The sequence below is a fragment of the Triturus cristatus genome, chromosome 3_2, assembly GCF_964204655.1.
Source record: "Triturus cristatus chromosome 3_2, aTriCri1.1, whole genome shotgun sequence".
Lineage (NCBI taxonomy): Eukaryota > Metazoa > Chordata > Amphibia > Caudata > Salamandridae > Triturus > Triturus cristatus.
The window spans coordinates 840,928,189-840,942,835 of record NC_140584.1 but is presented as its reverse complement, the minus strand read 5'-3'; the positions used below and the strand labels follow the sequence as shown (position 1 = coordinate 840,942,835).

General features: G+C 48.4%; 1 protein-coding gene across 2 annotated transcripts in view; it reads right to left on the bottom strand.

Annotated features, from left to right (window-relative positions):
* Positions 1-14,647, bottom strand: part of LOC146858268 (fibroblast growth factor receptor homolog 2-like) — a 177,789-nt gene that overhangs the window by 25,198 nt on the left and 137,944 nt on the right. Inside the window, exons 3-8 of one of the 2 annotated variants that reach the window (XM_085649093.1) lie at positions 13,780-13,876; positions 12,988-13,177; positions 6,303-6,441; positions 5,951-6,049; positions 5,048-5,208; positions 2,846-2,971 (exon numbers count right to left, since the gene is read on the bottom strand). In XM_085649093.1, the coding sequence (XP_085505219.1) occupies positions 2,846-2,971; positions 5,048-5,208; positions 5,951-6,049; positions 6,303-6,441; positions 12,988-13,177; positions 13,780-13,876 (812 nt within the window). The remainder of the gene's footprint in view (positions 1-2,845; positions 2,972-5,047; positions 5,209-5,950; positions 6,050-6,302; positions 6,442-12,987; positions 13,178-13,779; positions 13,877-14,647) is intronic. The other variant, XM_085649094.1, reaches the window with a different exon arrangement.

Below are 14,647 nucleotides of genomic sequence, written 5' to 3'. Positions count from 1 at the left end.
GATTTTTTTTATTAACAATACATTTTTATAATTTCCCCTGTACTTCCATATAGTGAGATCTCGGCCACAGTGGTGGAGATCTCCATCTACGTTCACCCTGATTCGAGGGGATGGCAACATACAAATCTGCATATAAGTCTATGCCAAGGTGAACATCTATACTAAAATGATGAAAAGCAACGAAGTGTAGAGTTACACTGAGGTGTAATAGTAAGTATGGTCAAGCATAAATATACACTTCTTTATTTACCTTTGAGAATAGGCCCCAATTATTCCACTTATGGTCTATGTAATTAGCTACAATGTTCTATATGTAGTATTCAAACCTGGATCCAATACACCAGATGTAAACTGGAGAACTAGGGGCCAGTTGTATTAAGCATTTTTACAATAGCAAACTCTCAGACTCTGAGTTTGAAACAGAAAAATGCTTTTTCAAATGTACAAATGAAATCTTAGGACCTGATAAACTTTTACCAACTTCTAAAACGTGATTCCGACCTATTACTGAATCGCTATTTGGAAAGGGAATGTTATAAGCACCCCTTCCAAATACCAATCCCTGTATGCAAAGTATCAATGCTCTGTGACTGAAATCCTGTCGCAAAACATTGAAAAGTTACGGACACCCAAGATAATGTAGTTGTGGAACCATGTCCCCGTCATTTCAAACCACAAGGGTATCAGACCAGTCACTGTCTGGTTCAACAGAGTTACGCGGGAGCATTCTTTGACAGCAGTGAACAGCGGTAGATACCAAACTGTAAAAAGAATAGGAGACACCTCACAGCAACCAAGATCGAGAGATGGGAAAGTCATCCACTAGCACGGGCTTCTCATCTCTGGTGTACCCCTATGAGTGCATGGGTGAGGGACGGTCCATCAAGACTTCAGTCAACGTAGCTCAACACCAAATGTGTTCTCATGATAATAGTCAGAGCTATAGGGTTTATACTTGACACGCCCCTATTTTATTGTTGGTCTACTGTTCACAAAGCCATACACAAATCCTCTATCTAAAAATGTGTCCCAGACACTGTCCATGTTATACTAATTGTGGTAACTAGGCTCATGGTTAAAAACGCTGATGCATGTTAAAGACTTGTTAATTATGTCTGCCCCATTAAAAGTCCCTGCACCTATCTCCGGAGATAACAAGGTATTTCTCCGAGAATAGGGAATAACACGTAGCCTAGTATTATACATGTTTACCCCTTTCTGGGCACAATAACGGGCCCAAGTTCACAATCATGTACCACCTGATTCCAGAAGATGGTAAATGTGTGGGAGGCCTTTTCTTTGGTGCAGGAAGCAGGGTGGGGAGAGTGCAGTGTGTGTTTAGCTTCAGCTGGGAGGAGCTTGTTCTGCTTCCCCATGCTGCAGTATGCAGAGGGGTCGGGCTGGGCATTGCAGCTGCCAGGTAGCTCTGCTATTCCGGTGGCGAGTCCAGGCCCTGTGTCGCCAGGGCCCAGAGTGATCCACTCTACAGTTTGTGGAACGATAATTCTGGGACTGGAGACACTCAGGGGTGGCTCCCCCAAAGCCTCAGAGATGGAAAATGAATGGTAGCTCATTACCATTTTATTTTTCATCCCCGTTCCAAGCACTAGGACATGGACGGGGCAGCTGCTGACTGCCAGCAGTAGGAGGAGAGTGGGCTGTCTAATGTACTGTTTAAAGTGCGCATGCCTTTTTGGCCAGTCATCTTGCGATGGCCATCTACACATGTGCATTTTAAACCTCTCAACCCAGCTGTCTTAAGACAGTGCAGGACTCCAGTATGCTGTGGAGCGCCAAGTGAGGCCGCTCCCTCCAATCAGTACACTGCTCACATGCTGCATGTGAGATGCGCCAGGATTGGGCAAGGGAGTTCCAGCATCCAGTTCCGGTTCCTGCAAAGAAGAGTTCCAGAGCGAGGACATCGCATTAGGTAAGTTTAAAAAAAATTATATTTTGCACGCAGTCACCCCCCTAGATGCCAGCCGCCACTGGAGACACCTGGGAAACTTGTACTCTGGTAAAGGGATAACTACCGGAGGAAACCACTACGCCAGACTCTTAATGAGGCCCTAACAGTCTTCACATCTCCCCGCACTCACATTTTCTAAACATAGGGCCAGATGCATTAAGCATTTTTCTCCTCGCAGAATCGGCCCGTTTGCGATTGCAGAAATTGCTTTTGCGATGCATCAAATTCAGTTTTGCGATTCGGTAACCTGTTACCGAATCACAAAATAAGTTTGCGATTCGCTATTTTGAAGGGGTGTGTTTCGGGCGTCCCTTCCAAATAGCAAATCCTAAAGGTATGCATGAATGTTTTCTTTCCGTTAATGCGGTTGCAAAACATTCACATTTTACCACCTACTTCAAGTCGGTGGTAACCCATTTGCAGACCCCTTCCTCTTTGTGTATGTTTGTAAAAGCATTTTTTAAGAGCAGGCAGGGGTCCCACGGACCACTGCCTACTCTTAAAAAATGAAAAGAAAACTTTTCATTTTGTAAAGCATCTCGTTTTCCTTTAAGGAAAACGGGCTGCTTTACAAAAAAAAAGATTGCTTTATTTAAAAACAATCACAGACATGGTGGTCTGCTGATCTCAGCAGGCCACCATCCCTGTGATTTTTGCGATTCCTAGGGGTAGATAATTTGCGACCCCTTAGGAATCGCAGAAAGTGTACTACACACTTTCATGCATGCCGTTTTGCGATCGCAAAGATTCGCAATTAGGCAATCGCAAAACATTTTTTTGATACATCTGGCCCATAGTCTTATCTCTTTCTCTATGGCTCTCTCGCTTCACAACAGTTCTATTTGGGGAGAAATTAAGTTCCATAACTTTGCTCACCTTTAGATCTGTTGAGGTGCTCTGATTACTGGACAAGTCTCTGGCCAATCCAAACTCTGTGACTTTGCATTCGTAAGGGAATGAGCTCACAACAATATTGCGAAGTGCCAGATCCCGGTGCAGCACCTGGGAGAGAAAGAGTTTAGCTTCACTTGGTAGTCTCTTGAAGAAAAGTACTATTATGACCTCGGTGGCCCTGCACTTCCTAACCCATTTCTATCAGCATTTGTCTTGCAATTTGTGGACAGTCCTAAGTCTCCAGGCCACACATCTGATAGTATGCCAATAAAAGTACTTCTAGACTTACAACTTTTGGACTTGCAAATCTACAACTACAGACCAGTAATCTTGCGGTAGCTAAAAGAGAGAATTGTGACTCTTCGCTCAAATGAACTGGCCCACATGAACTTTCCAGGTCTATGACGACACTTTGCTTTCCTGGCTTTTAAAGATGATATGGGACACATGCACACCTTTTACAGGTTGGCAATAGTGGATAGCATGGTTAGAGCAATGGGGAGCATCGCTTACTGTCTGGGCCTTGAGCAGTTTCAGTAGTCACAGACTGTCACCCGCTGTCTGGGCCTTGAGCAGTTTCAGTAGTCACAGACTGTCACCCACTGTCTGGGCCTTGAGCAGTTTCAGTAGTCACAGACTGTCACCCACTGTCTGGGACTTGAGCAGTTTCAGTAGTCACAGACTGTCACCCACTGTCTGGGCCTTGAGCAGTTTCAGTAGTCACAGACTGTCACCCACTGTCTGGGACTTGAGCAGTTTCAGTAGTCACAGACTGTCACCCACTGTCTGGGCCTTGAGCAGTTTCAGTAGTCACAGACTGTCACCCACTGTCTGGGTTTTGAGCAGTTTAGGTAGTCACAGACTGTCACCCACTGTCTGGGTTTTGAGCAGTTTCAGTAGGCACAGACTGTCACCCACTGTCTGGGCCTTGAGCAGTTTCAGTAGGCACAGACTGTCACCCACTGTCTGGGCCTTGAGCAGTTTCAGTAGTCACAGACTGTCACCCACTGTCTGGGTTTTGAGCAGTTTAGGTAGTCACAGACTGTCACCTACTGTCTGGGCCTTGAGCAGTTTCAGTAGGCACAGACTGTCACCCACTGTCTGGGCCTTGAGCAGTTTCAGTAGTCACAGACTGTCACCCACTGTCTGGGACTTGAGCAGTTTCAGTAGTCACAGACTGTCACCCACTGTCTGGGCCTTGAGCAGTTTCAGTAGTCACAGACTGTCACCCACTGTCTGGACCTTGAGCAGTTTCAGTCAGTAGTCACAGACTGTCACCCACTGTCTGGGTTTTGAGCAGTTTAGGTAGTCACAGACTGTCACCCACTTTCTGGGTTTTGAGCAGTTTCAGTAGGCACAGACTGTCACCCACTGTCTGGGCCTTGAGCAGTTTCAGTAGGCACAGACTGTCACCCACTGTCTGGGCCTTGAGCAGTTTCAGTAGTCACAGACTGTCACCCACTGTCTGGGTTTTGAGCAGTTTAGGTAGTCACAGACTGTCACCTACTGTCTGGGCCTTGAGCAGTTTCAGTAGGCACAGACTGTCACCCACTGTCTGGGCATTGAGCAGTTTCAGTAGTCACAGACTGTCACCCACTGTCTGGGACTTGAGCAGTTTCAGTAGTCACAGACTGTCACCCACTGTCTGGGCCTTGAGCAGTTTCAGTAGTCACAGACTGTCACCCACTGTCTGGGCCTTGAGCAGTTTCAGTAGGCACAGACTGTCACCCACTGTCTGGGCCTTGAGCAGTTTCAGTAGTCAAAGACTGTCACCCACTGTCTGGGCCTTGAGCAGTTTCAGTAGTCACAGACTGTCACCCACTGTCTGGGTTTTGAGCAGTTTCAGTAGTCACAGACTGTCACCCACTGTCTGGGCCTTGAGCAGTTTCAGTAGTCACAGACTGTCACCCACTGTCTGGGCCTTGAGCAGTTTCAGTAGTCACAGACTGTCACCCACTGTCTGGGACTTGAGCAGTTTCAGTAGTCACAGACTGTCACCCACTGTCTGGGCCTTGAGCAGTTTCAGTAGGCACAGACTGTCACCCACTATCTTGGTTTTGAGCAGTTTAGGTCGTCACTTGATGTTCTATGTGCCGGCGGGATGAGGGACCATGTAAGTTCAATGTTGAGCATTGGCAACGCGTTTTGGGCTTGTTACTTTTGACAGTCACATTGGAATGTTACCATTTTGGATGCGATGTGCTCCATGGCGAGCGCAAGGTGATAGGCTGCAATGGTGAGCTGGCTTTGTAGGTTTTCACTGTTGGTCAGTTGACTTCGATTGGCATGGAAAAAATGTTTCAGGGTTCCGTAGCAGACGTTTTCCAAGATCAACATGTAGGGTTCTAGAAAAACAAGAAATTCACATTTCATTAAAACACCAGTCCTACAGAGGGAGAATGTTAACTGAGCAAAGCCAGGAAGACACCAAGGAGCATGGGATGGAAAGTGACCACTGGAAAAGGATGAAGAATGAAACTAAAAAGGAGACCACAGAGCAAGAGATAGAGAGGGCAAGATACAGGACCAGCAGTATGGAGGGAAAGGCCTACAGAGCCAATGCGCATGATGGGAGAAGTGGAAGAGGACACAGGTTCAAGGAGGGCTAGGATGGTAAAGAAAGAGAATGGGTGGTGGGTAAAAGGCTGAGGAGTTAGGATGAGCTCCTGGTGCACTGGGTGGAGAACCAAATGGGGTGGATGGCGAGCCAATGGGTGGGTGGAATGTTTGTTGCATTACTAAGCTGGGTATAGCTATGGTTGGAGAATACACAGAGCTTAGGTAGCCCTTGAGTGTATCAGGTACGAAACCTCTAAGCGGGCGAACTAGAAGCCTACTAGGAGGTGTCCTGATTAGACAAGATAATGCTATGAGAGTGTCATATATGAATGGTGTAAGAGACCTCCAGAGCACCTCCACTGTATTCTCAGCCCACGATCTCTCCAGAAGCACCACCGTTGAGACTGAGAGAAAAGGACAGAGGTCAGACGGGAGTCCCACCGGCCTATAGTTAAAGATGGCTTGGCAAAGAAGAAGACGATAGAAAGTGGAGCAAACGTTGGAGGTTTTGGTGACTTTTGCACTCACCCAGAGATGTGTTACAGTCCAGAAACTGAAGGATGTGTTTATGATACCCCACCTTCCTCAAGATCAGGGCCTCTGACTCCAGCCTTGTTGTCGATACCCCTGTAGATAAAGACCATCTTCATTGCATAGTTGTTTGAGACTAAAATTGTAATCGCTGGTTCGAAATACTGGTGGGGGGGGTACAATGTAACTTAAAGTAGCATTCAGTTAGAACCACACCCCTATCCCACAGCACCAAGGGAAGGAAAAGTGACTACAGAACCACTGTAAGAGCAAGGATGTCAGATGTGCTAGCTGTAGTGCAGACCCCACTGTTGCATGACTTACACTCAGCTAAGACTCCAGGACCCACCTTCTCTGAAGACCTTGCATGTGACAAGTTTGTGTCCCTTGCAGGTGCCGTGATTCAGCCGAGCCCTGTAGAAGCGCCCATGCTTCCCGTCCTTTATCATCTCCAGGATGGTCATGTCCTGCGCTATGTACGAATGGTTCTGTGAAAGAGGCAAACGGTGTCAAGACAGCAGCAGGAAAGGTATTACAACGAGTCCAATAAAGACAGACTACAATGCTGCCCATATGCAGGGAATTATCACGCAGTGTGTCCTCCAACTCAGAACAGGTGGTAAATGTAACAGACTGTAACCAAGTAAACAATAACGTGAAATGCCATGAGACACTATTGTATGTAAGCTCATAGTAAAAAATAAGACTTTAAAAAACCTATTTCTGATAAACCAAATAATTGAAAATTCATTTAGGAGAAACACAAATGAATAAAGTCACAATTTGGCTGAAAATTGTAAAAAAAACATAATAGTTTCAAATAATAGAATTAATTTACTTTAAAAAAAAACCATTTAGAAGGAAAAAAATGTTGGACCATAGTGAATCTCGGACAAGGAATTTAGGGCCAGATGTACCACCATGACAATTTGCGACTCGCAAATTGCGCTCAATTGCGAGTCGCAATTTGCAAGTCGCAAAATGCCATGTACAACAGTGTCTGAGACACTGTTTGCGATTCCCAATGGGGTCGCAAATTGCATGTCTCATCAATTTTCATGAGGCACTCGCAATTTGCGACCCCATTGGGAATGGCTGGCCCTCCCAGGGATGGTGGTCCATGTCTGGGACTGCTTTTAAATAAAGCTGTTTCTTTTTTAAATGCAGGCCGTTTTCCTTTAAGGAAAACAGGCTGCATTAAAAAAAAAAAATGAAGCGTTTTGGTTAAATTTTTTAAGGGCAGGTAATGGTCCCTGGGACCACTGCCTGCCCCTAAAAAATATTTTCCCTTGTATTTGCAAAGAGGAAGGGGTCCCCTTCCCATTTGCAAGTGCACTACCACCCTCTTGAAGACGGCGGTAAATTGCGAGTATTCATACATGGAGTAGAGAGTCGCTATTAGGAAGGGACGCCCTTGAAACGCATCTTCGTAATAGCAAGTAACAATTCATATTTGGCGAGTCGCAAAAAAATTGGGACTCGCTAAATAGGAATTGTGCATGGCCCTTTTTAGGTCTCGTGACCTGCGTTGCACTGCATAACAGTGCTCGCGCAGGCGAGAGTTTTTTTGGGTTCAAAAATGGACCCTGGAATCGCACACGCTCGTGCGTGTGTGATTCCTTTTGTGCTACGCGATTGGCCTTTGCGTGCGTCTTTTTATAAAAGACTGCACGCAATTGGCCAAAGACGGGCGCATTGCTCCGCCCATAGCCTATTGGTGTCTATTACGCGCTTGGTGCGCGTAATAGACACCAATAGGCCATGGCTCGCAGTGGCGCGCGCGCGCGCACAAAGTCGCGGGCTTCTTTGTGTTTTTTTTATTTATGTAAATGACAAAGTGGCAACAGTTTGAAAACGAGCTCAAACTTTCCAACAATGGGGAGTCGAGAGCATGCAACATCTTAGGGCAGCAAAACAGGCAGGGTGTTATTTTTTTCGCGGAAACCGCAATTTTTTTATATTACTTTATTCAAATGCCCCTCTTTTTTTATTGTGAACGTTTTCTCACAATTTTGGAGATTTTCAAGTTTTAGGCCGATTTTTTCGTGAACTTTCATGGTTCAGAAGAGGCTGAAAATGACAGAGAGTGAGGTGATGTCGGAAGCAGCGTTGCTGACCGACATTACATGTGGGAGCGCTTCTGTGCATCAGGGGTGTGAGCACACAGTGGGCACGGGGGTGCGACGACTCGGACTATAACATACAGGCTCAGAAGAGAGATTTGTGACGTATGACCGACATATTCAACCTGGTACCTTGCTTCCCAAACATTAACGAAAGTTAATAAAAAACAATCTGTCTTGTTTGATTTAGGTAGTTTGATTATTTCAAGCCTAAAATTAAGATTGCCGCTCCCGCAAACTGCTTAGATTCTACTTTTTACTCCACAAAAAAATCTGCATATTTCCCACTCTTCTTCCTAGACTCTCTTTCCTCATAGTTTTGCATTATTTCCTTACCGTACAAGAAGCAGTGGATTCCGGCCTGGCCAGGGACTGACAGTCTGGATGACAGAAATAAGGACTTCTGTCTCCCAGTCAGAGGTTCACAACTCCTGCCTGCGACAGATGGCCATTGACTGTCATTAAAAATAAGGAAATAGCACCAGATTACCAATTAGGAACATCTTAACGCTGAACTCAGTGGGAGTAAACGATGCTCATGTTATCAACCTCAGAAGAATGAAAGGCTGAGTGGACTTGTTGAGAACTCAACTTGTCAACATGGGGTCAGCACAGATTCCGGGAGTGGATCCATTAGTCCACTGAGCCACCAGACTCAGCAGCCTATCCCTTCTCCCAACTGCACCTGCCTCTCTGCCATACTGCCCCCATTCTTCCTTCACAGCCTCTGGTCACTTCCAAAAGAATAAAACAGAAGTCCTGTTATGTTATTCCTGGCTGAAGGATTCAGGCAACCAACCAACTTTGAACACAAAGGTGCCGATTACGATCCGTTAAAAACCGCGTACGAACCGTCGGTCGGAGCGAATTCCCCGTCCGACTCGTACCCGGTTGTAAAACTTTACAAACATGGAATTACGATTCGCACGGAAACACCATTTCCGTACGAATCGTAAAAAACACCGACCGACGAAAATATACATACGAATGTGATCCGGGAATGCTGCGACGTGACGTCGGGACGCTTTCAGGCAGCGTTTCACGAACCAGGAATTACGATTCGAACCGACAGCAGTCCGGACGGCAATATTTTCACGGCACCCAAAAAGTGCCGCAAAAGCGAAGTACGGCGCGAATCGACCAGAGTAGGTGGCCCGGTACGCGCCGACCCTCCCCCAGCCCCCGTAGGTACGCGCCGACCCCCCCCCAGCCCCCGTAGGTACGCGCCGACCCCCCCCCCAGCCCCCGTAGGTACGCGCCGACCCCCCCGTGTGTACACCCGTGTACGGTGCGTACCCCCCGTGTACGCTCGAGTCGGACCCCCCCGTGTACGCTCGAGTCGAACCCCCCCGTGTACGCTCGAGTCGGACCCCCCCGTGTATGCTCGAGTCATACCCCCACCCGTGTATGTACGGTGCGTACCCCCCCGTGTACGCTCGAGTCGGACCCCCCGTGTACGCTCGAGTCGAACCCCCCCGTGTACGCTCGAGTCGAACCCCCCCGTGTACGCTCGAGTCGGACCCCCCCGTGTACGCTCGAGTCGTACCCCCACCCGTGTACGCTCGAGTCGGACCCCCCCGTGTACGCTCGAGTCGGACCCCCCCGTGTACGCTCGAGTCGGACCCCCCCGTGTACGCTCGAGTTGAACCCCCCCGTGTACGCTCGAGTCGAACCCCCCCGTGTACGCTCGAGTCGGACCCCCCCGTGTACGCTCGAGTCGAACCCCCCCGTGTACGCTCGAGTCGGACCCCCCCGTGTATGCTCGAGTTGAACCCCCCCGTGTACGCTCGAGTCGAACCCCCCCGTGTACGCTCGAGTCGGACCCCCCCGTGTACGCTCGAGTCGTACCCCCACCCGTGTATGTACGGTGCGTACCCCCCCGTGTACGCTCGAGTCGGACCCCCCCGTGTACGCTCGAGTCGGACCCCCCCGTGTACGCTCGAGTTGAACCCCCCCGTGTACGCTCGAGTCGAACCCCCCCGTGTACGCTCGAGTCGGACCCCCCCGTGTACGCTCGAGTCGTACCCCCACCCGTGTATGTACGGTGCGTACCCCCCCGTGTACGCTCGAGTCGGACCCCCCCGTGTACGCTCGAGTCGAACCCCCACCCGTGTATGTACGGTGCGTACCCCCAGCGCTACGCGCTGGGGGTACACACCGTACATACACGGGTGGGGGTACGACTCGAGCGTACACGGGGGGGTCCGACTCGAGCGTACACGGGGGGGTTCGACTCGAGCGTACACGGGGGGGTCCGACTCGAGCGTACACGGGGGGGTACGCTCCGTACATACACGGGTGGGGGTACGACTCGAGCGTACACGGGGGGGTTCGACTTGAGCGTACACGGGGGGGTCCGACTCGAGCGTACACGGGGGGGTACGCACCGTACATACACGGGTGGGGGTACGACTCGAGCGTACACGGGGGGTCCGACTCGAGCGTACACGGGGGGGTTCGACTCGAGCGTACACGGGGGGGTCCGACTCGAGCGTACACGGGGGGGTACGCACCGTACATACACGGGTGGGGGTACGACTCGAGCGTACACGGGGGGGTCCGACTCGAACGTACACGGGGGGGTCCGACTCGAACGTACACGGGGGGTACGCACCGTACACGGGTGTACACACAGGGGGGGTCGGCGCGTACCTACGGGGGCTGGGGGGGGGTCGGCCCGTACCTACGGGGGCTGGGGGGGGGTCGGCGCGTACCTACGGGGGCTGGGGGTGGTCGGCCCGTACCTACGGGGGCTGGGGGGGGGTCGGCGCGTACCTACGGGGGCTGGGGGGGGGGTCGGCCCGTACCTACGGGGGCTGGGGGGGGGTCGGCGCGTACCTACGGGGGCTGGGGGGGGGTCGGCCCGTACCTACGGGGGCTGGGGGGGGTACGGCACGTACCGGGCACCTGTTTGGACGTCTCCATGGGTGTTATGGGAGTTCGGTGCGGACGGTCTTTTCACCATACGGTTGTACATTCGGACGCCCGGGATGGATCGTGATTCCCCGGTCGGAGTTCACCTTTCACGTTTGTACGGTGAATCGTACGAGGACGTGTCGGACACATTTTCCGACCCGAGGACGTGTGGGGAAATATTCCCAGTGCGGTTCGTATGGACTTTTTACCATGCGAATCGTGATTGCCAGTTCGTACGGCACTTGTACGATTCGTACGGTAAAAAGACCCGATACGAGTCGTACGGGGACATTTTTTACCGGATCGTGATCGGCACCTAACTGTATCTAAGCATGTTGTGGAGCACAGTGAGGGATGGATCACAAGCGTAGTAATGGGAAATGAGGAGGTAGCACAGGGGGAGATGGTGGATGGATTCCATCCTGCTTTCCCCAGGGCTTACTAGTGCTGTGAAGTGATTTAAAGGTTCATATAAGTCCATCCAAAACAAACCAGCAAATATCTGTTGGCGTCTTCATGGCGTACTGGAGAGGAATAGGTAATTTCGAGGGCTGTGTTTCAGTAAGAAGACTTTGCTTCCTTAGGACATGGGTCCAGGCTGACAGTTTCAGCTGAGAGGCCTAGCAAAGAATGGGCATGAAACATGCCTCCTGCTCCATTTGCTGGTGTAGACATGAGGTATGTTGTCTGTTCAGCATGGATACACAGATGGCTTGAGTTTCCAGTACTGCATACAAGAATTAGTCATAGAAGCACCTAAGGTCGCCTTCACTCCGTAGTTTGAACTGGACAGGTTTACTCAACCAGGAGCTGTTCAGCTTTTTAAGTTTGCTGAGGCAAAAAACCAACTGAACCCTGACCTTTGCATAGTAAGCACTGTAAAGTCCTAATACCACAAATCTAGCTTGTTTATTGTTGTGAAAGCTTTAAAAAAAAAAAAAGCACTGATGCGGACTGCTCAGAGCTAATCGGAAAACTCTCTGGTGCTCCACACAATAAACAAGCATTTGCAATGCAATATGTCTCACATTTATACGAGTTTGAGCTATTGGCATTGTAAATGACAATGCCTTCTATTTAAGTTTTGTTTTTTAAAACCTAAATAAAAGGCACTGTCATTTACAATGCTAATAGCTCAAACTCTCGCAAATGCGAGACCTATTGCATTGCAAATGCTTGTTGTTTTTGCATGTGCAAACGGATCGCTAATCCGTTTGCGCATGCAATTTAGGGTCATACATCTGGCCCATAGTTTTAATATAAAAATAGAAACAAGAAAAGTAAGGAGTTAATGGTAGAAAGAGGTGGGGGCGGGAAAGAGTTAAGAAGCAGAATGAGAGAAAAAACAAAAAGATTGCAAAAAGGAGGAATAAGTGAGGACGGGAAGTTAAATTAATTAGTAGACAAAGTGAAAGTGGGAGACTGGACATGTCCTACCCCACAGATACAAGGGGATTATCCCTCTTGAACAGCAATCAAGTAAAATAAAGTGAAACATCATCCAGTGACAGGACATGGAGTGGAATGGGGAGGACGAAGGATATATGCAAACTTTATGGAAAAAAGCAACATAATACATTTTCAAGTTTAAAGGACTGTACACCTTAAAAAATACGTAAAGGTCATTTAAAATAAAAAAAGACATTCTGAATTTGGTTTCTGCCAAACGGTAAATGCCATTCAGCTTGAAAAAATTGATTAAACAGTTTTGGTTACATGGTTTCTTGGAATTGGCATTCTGTGGTTTGGGGTTTCTGTCAAATCACATACAACCAAACAGTATGAACGAATGATAACCATTGGTAAGAGCGCATAATACTGGTTAATGCATATATCTGATATATTTGCAGAACAAGCTGAGTATATGAGTATGAAATGACACCCATATGGTTCTACTGAAGATGACATTAGACCAATGTGTTACAGGGCAGAAGAAGTAGTAAGTGATATTCACATGGTAGCAGTGAGGGATGACCCTGTTATTACAGTGAATACCTGTAGGCTTCGGTTCCGCCTCCAGTTCCTCATAGAGGAGCGCATCTCACTTAAGGGGTGCATTCTGGATGGGCTCTCGTGCTTAGGACATACCAGTGTCTCCATTTTTGGTTGACTTTGGATTTCCGAATCTTGTTCTTGACGCCTCCTGTCCTGCACCCACTGGGAAGACTGGGGCTGTTGGCTGTATCTGAAAGACAGCACAAATCAGGACATCTGCTCTCTTTGGCAGAGATTCCTCACGAATGAAGTACCTAATTTCTGAAAATACTATTGCGTCTGAGGTCACTGCAGGGTGGGGTCAAGCATTGAGAAGCGGGGCTGCAAAAGAGTAGTATTTGGAAGTGAGCAGAGTTCAGATGTCAAGTGATAGACCAGGTTTAATGTCAGATTTGTGCTGATCAGAGAACAATAATGAGGCCAGAGATCAGACCTAGACCAACCAGAAAGTATCGAGAATGACGAATGGGGTCAGATGTTGGCTGATCGGAGGGCTGATATGAGGCCAAACATTCGATTTAGTGCAGTGGAAAGGAGGTAGAATGTCAGGTGCCGGCTGACAGCAGAAAAGCGATAAGGTGAGAGTTGTGCTGGTCAGAGTGCAGCATTGGTCAGATCTGAGATCCAGTAAAGAGGAGGACAGCACCTGTAAGGTTTTTTGGGTGGTAGAAGAGGAGTAGTGGCCAGAGGACAGCCTTTTGGAGGAGAACGTGACGCAGTTACGGAGATGTCAGAGATGACATTTGGGATTTACAGTGAGGAGTGATTGTAGTAGGCAGTGAGATGGGTTACCTTTTCCAGAGAGCGAAGGTTAGGAGGATTGAGATGATCATTCCCAGAGGAAGAAGAAAGAACAGCCACTGGAATGGGAGATCGGTGAAGTGGTCACCTGAGAAAAGAAACGGCATCAAAGTGAGTCACAGATTTAAACTCCGCATCCCTTACTACGCATACAACTGTTGGCTATCACTAATCCATGGTAGATAGGTCCAAAGAGATGCAGAAGCTGAGAGATCAAGGTGGCCTCCTTACAGAATAAAAGCTGATCACATAACACAGGCTACCTACAGATACAGACTGACTGCAAAATAGAAGCCGACCTAGGGATAAACAGGGAGTCAAGGCTGACAACAGACTACAGGCTTGGAGCTGACTGCAGAATACAGTTCAATTGAAGACAGGTGGCCATTTGACACAAACTGGCTACAAAATACAGACTGACACCATGAGATAGTCTGACCCAGATTGACCTTAGGGGACATTACCACTTGCACAGACTGACACCAGGATACAGCATGACCATACGGTAGGAGCTAACATAAAGAGTAAAACTGACTGTTGTGTCTCCGTGTTACGGCCCAGCCTAAATGCGCTGCGGGCCCCCGGGTCTTTTATTTTCTTGCCCCGCATGTCACAAGCTTAAACAATTCAGCTCGTGCGTGGCTGGGTTGCCTAATAAACCCCCCTATCCCTCTGAACTATGTGGGATGTTCCATATCACCAACATAACATTCCTCGTTTACACAAATTAAACAGAGACATATGAACAAAATAAAAACAAACGGTGCTGCTCAGTCTTGCAATCAAGTAACAAACATCAAATACGCTCAAAACTCCCATAGGTGATTTAGCCAACAACAGCTAAAATAACAAAAACACA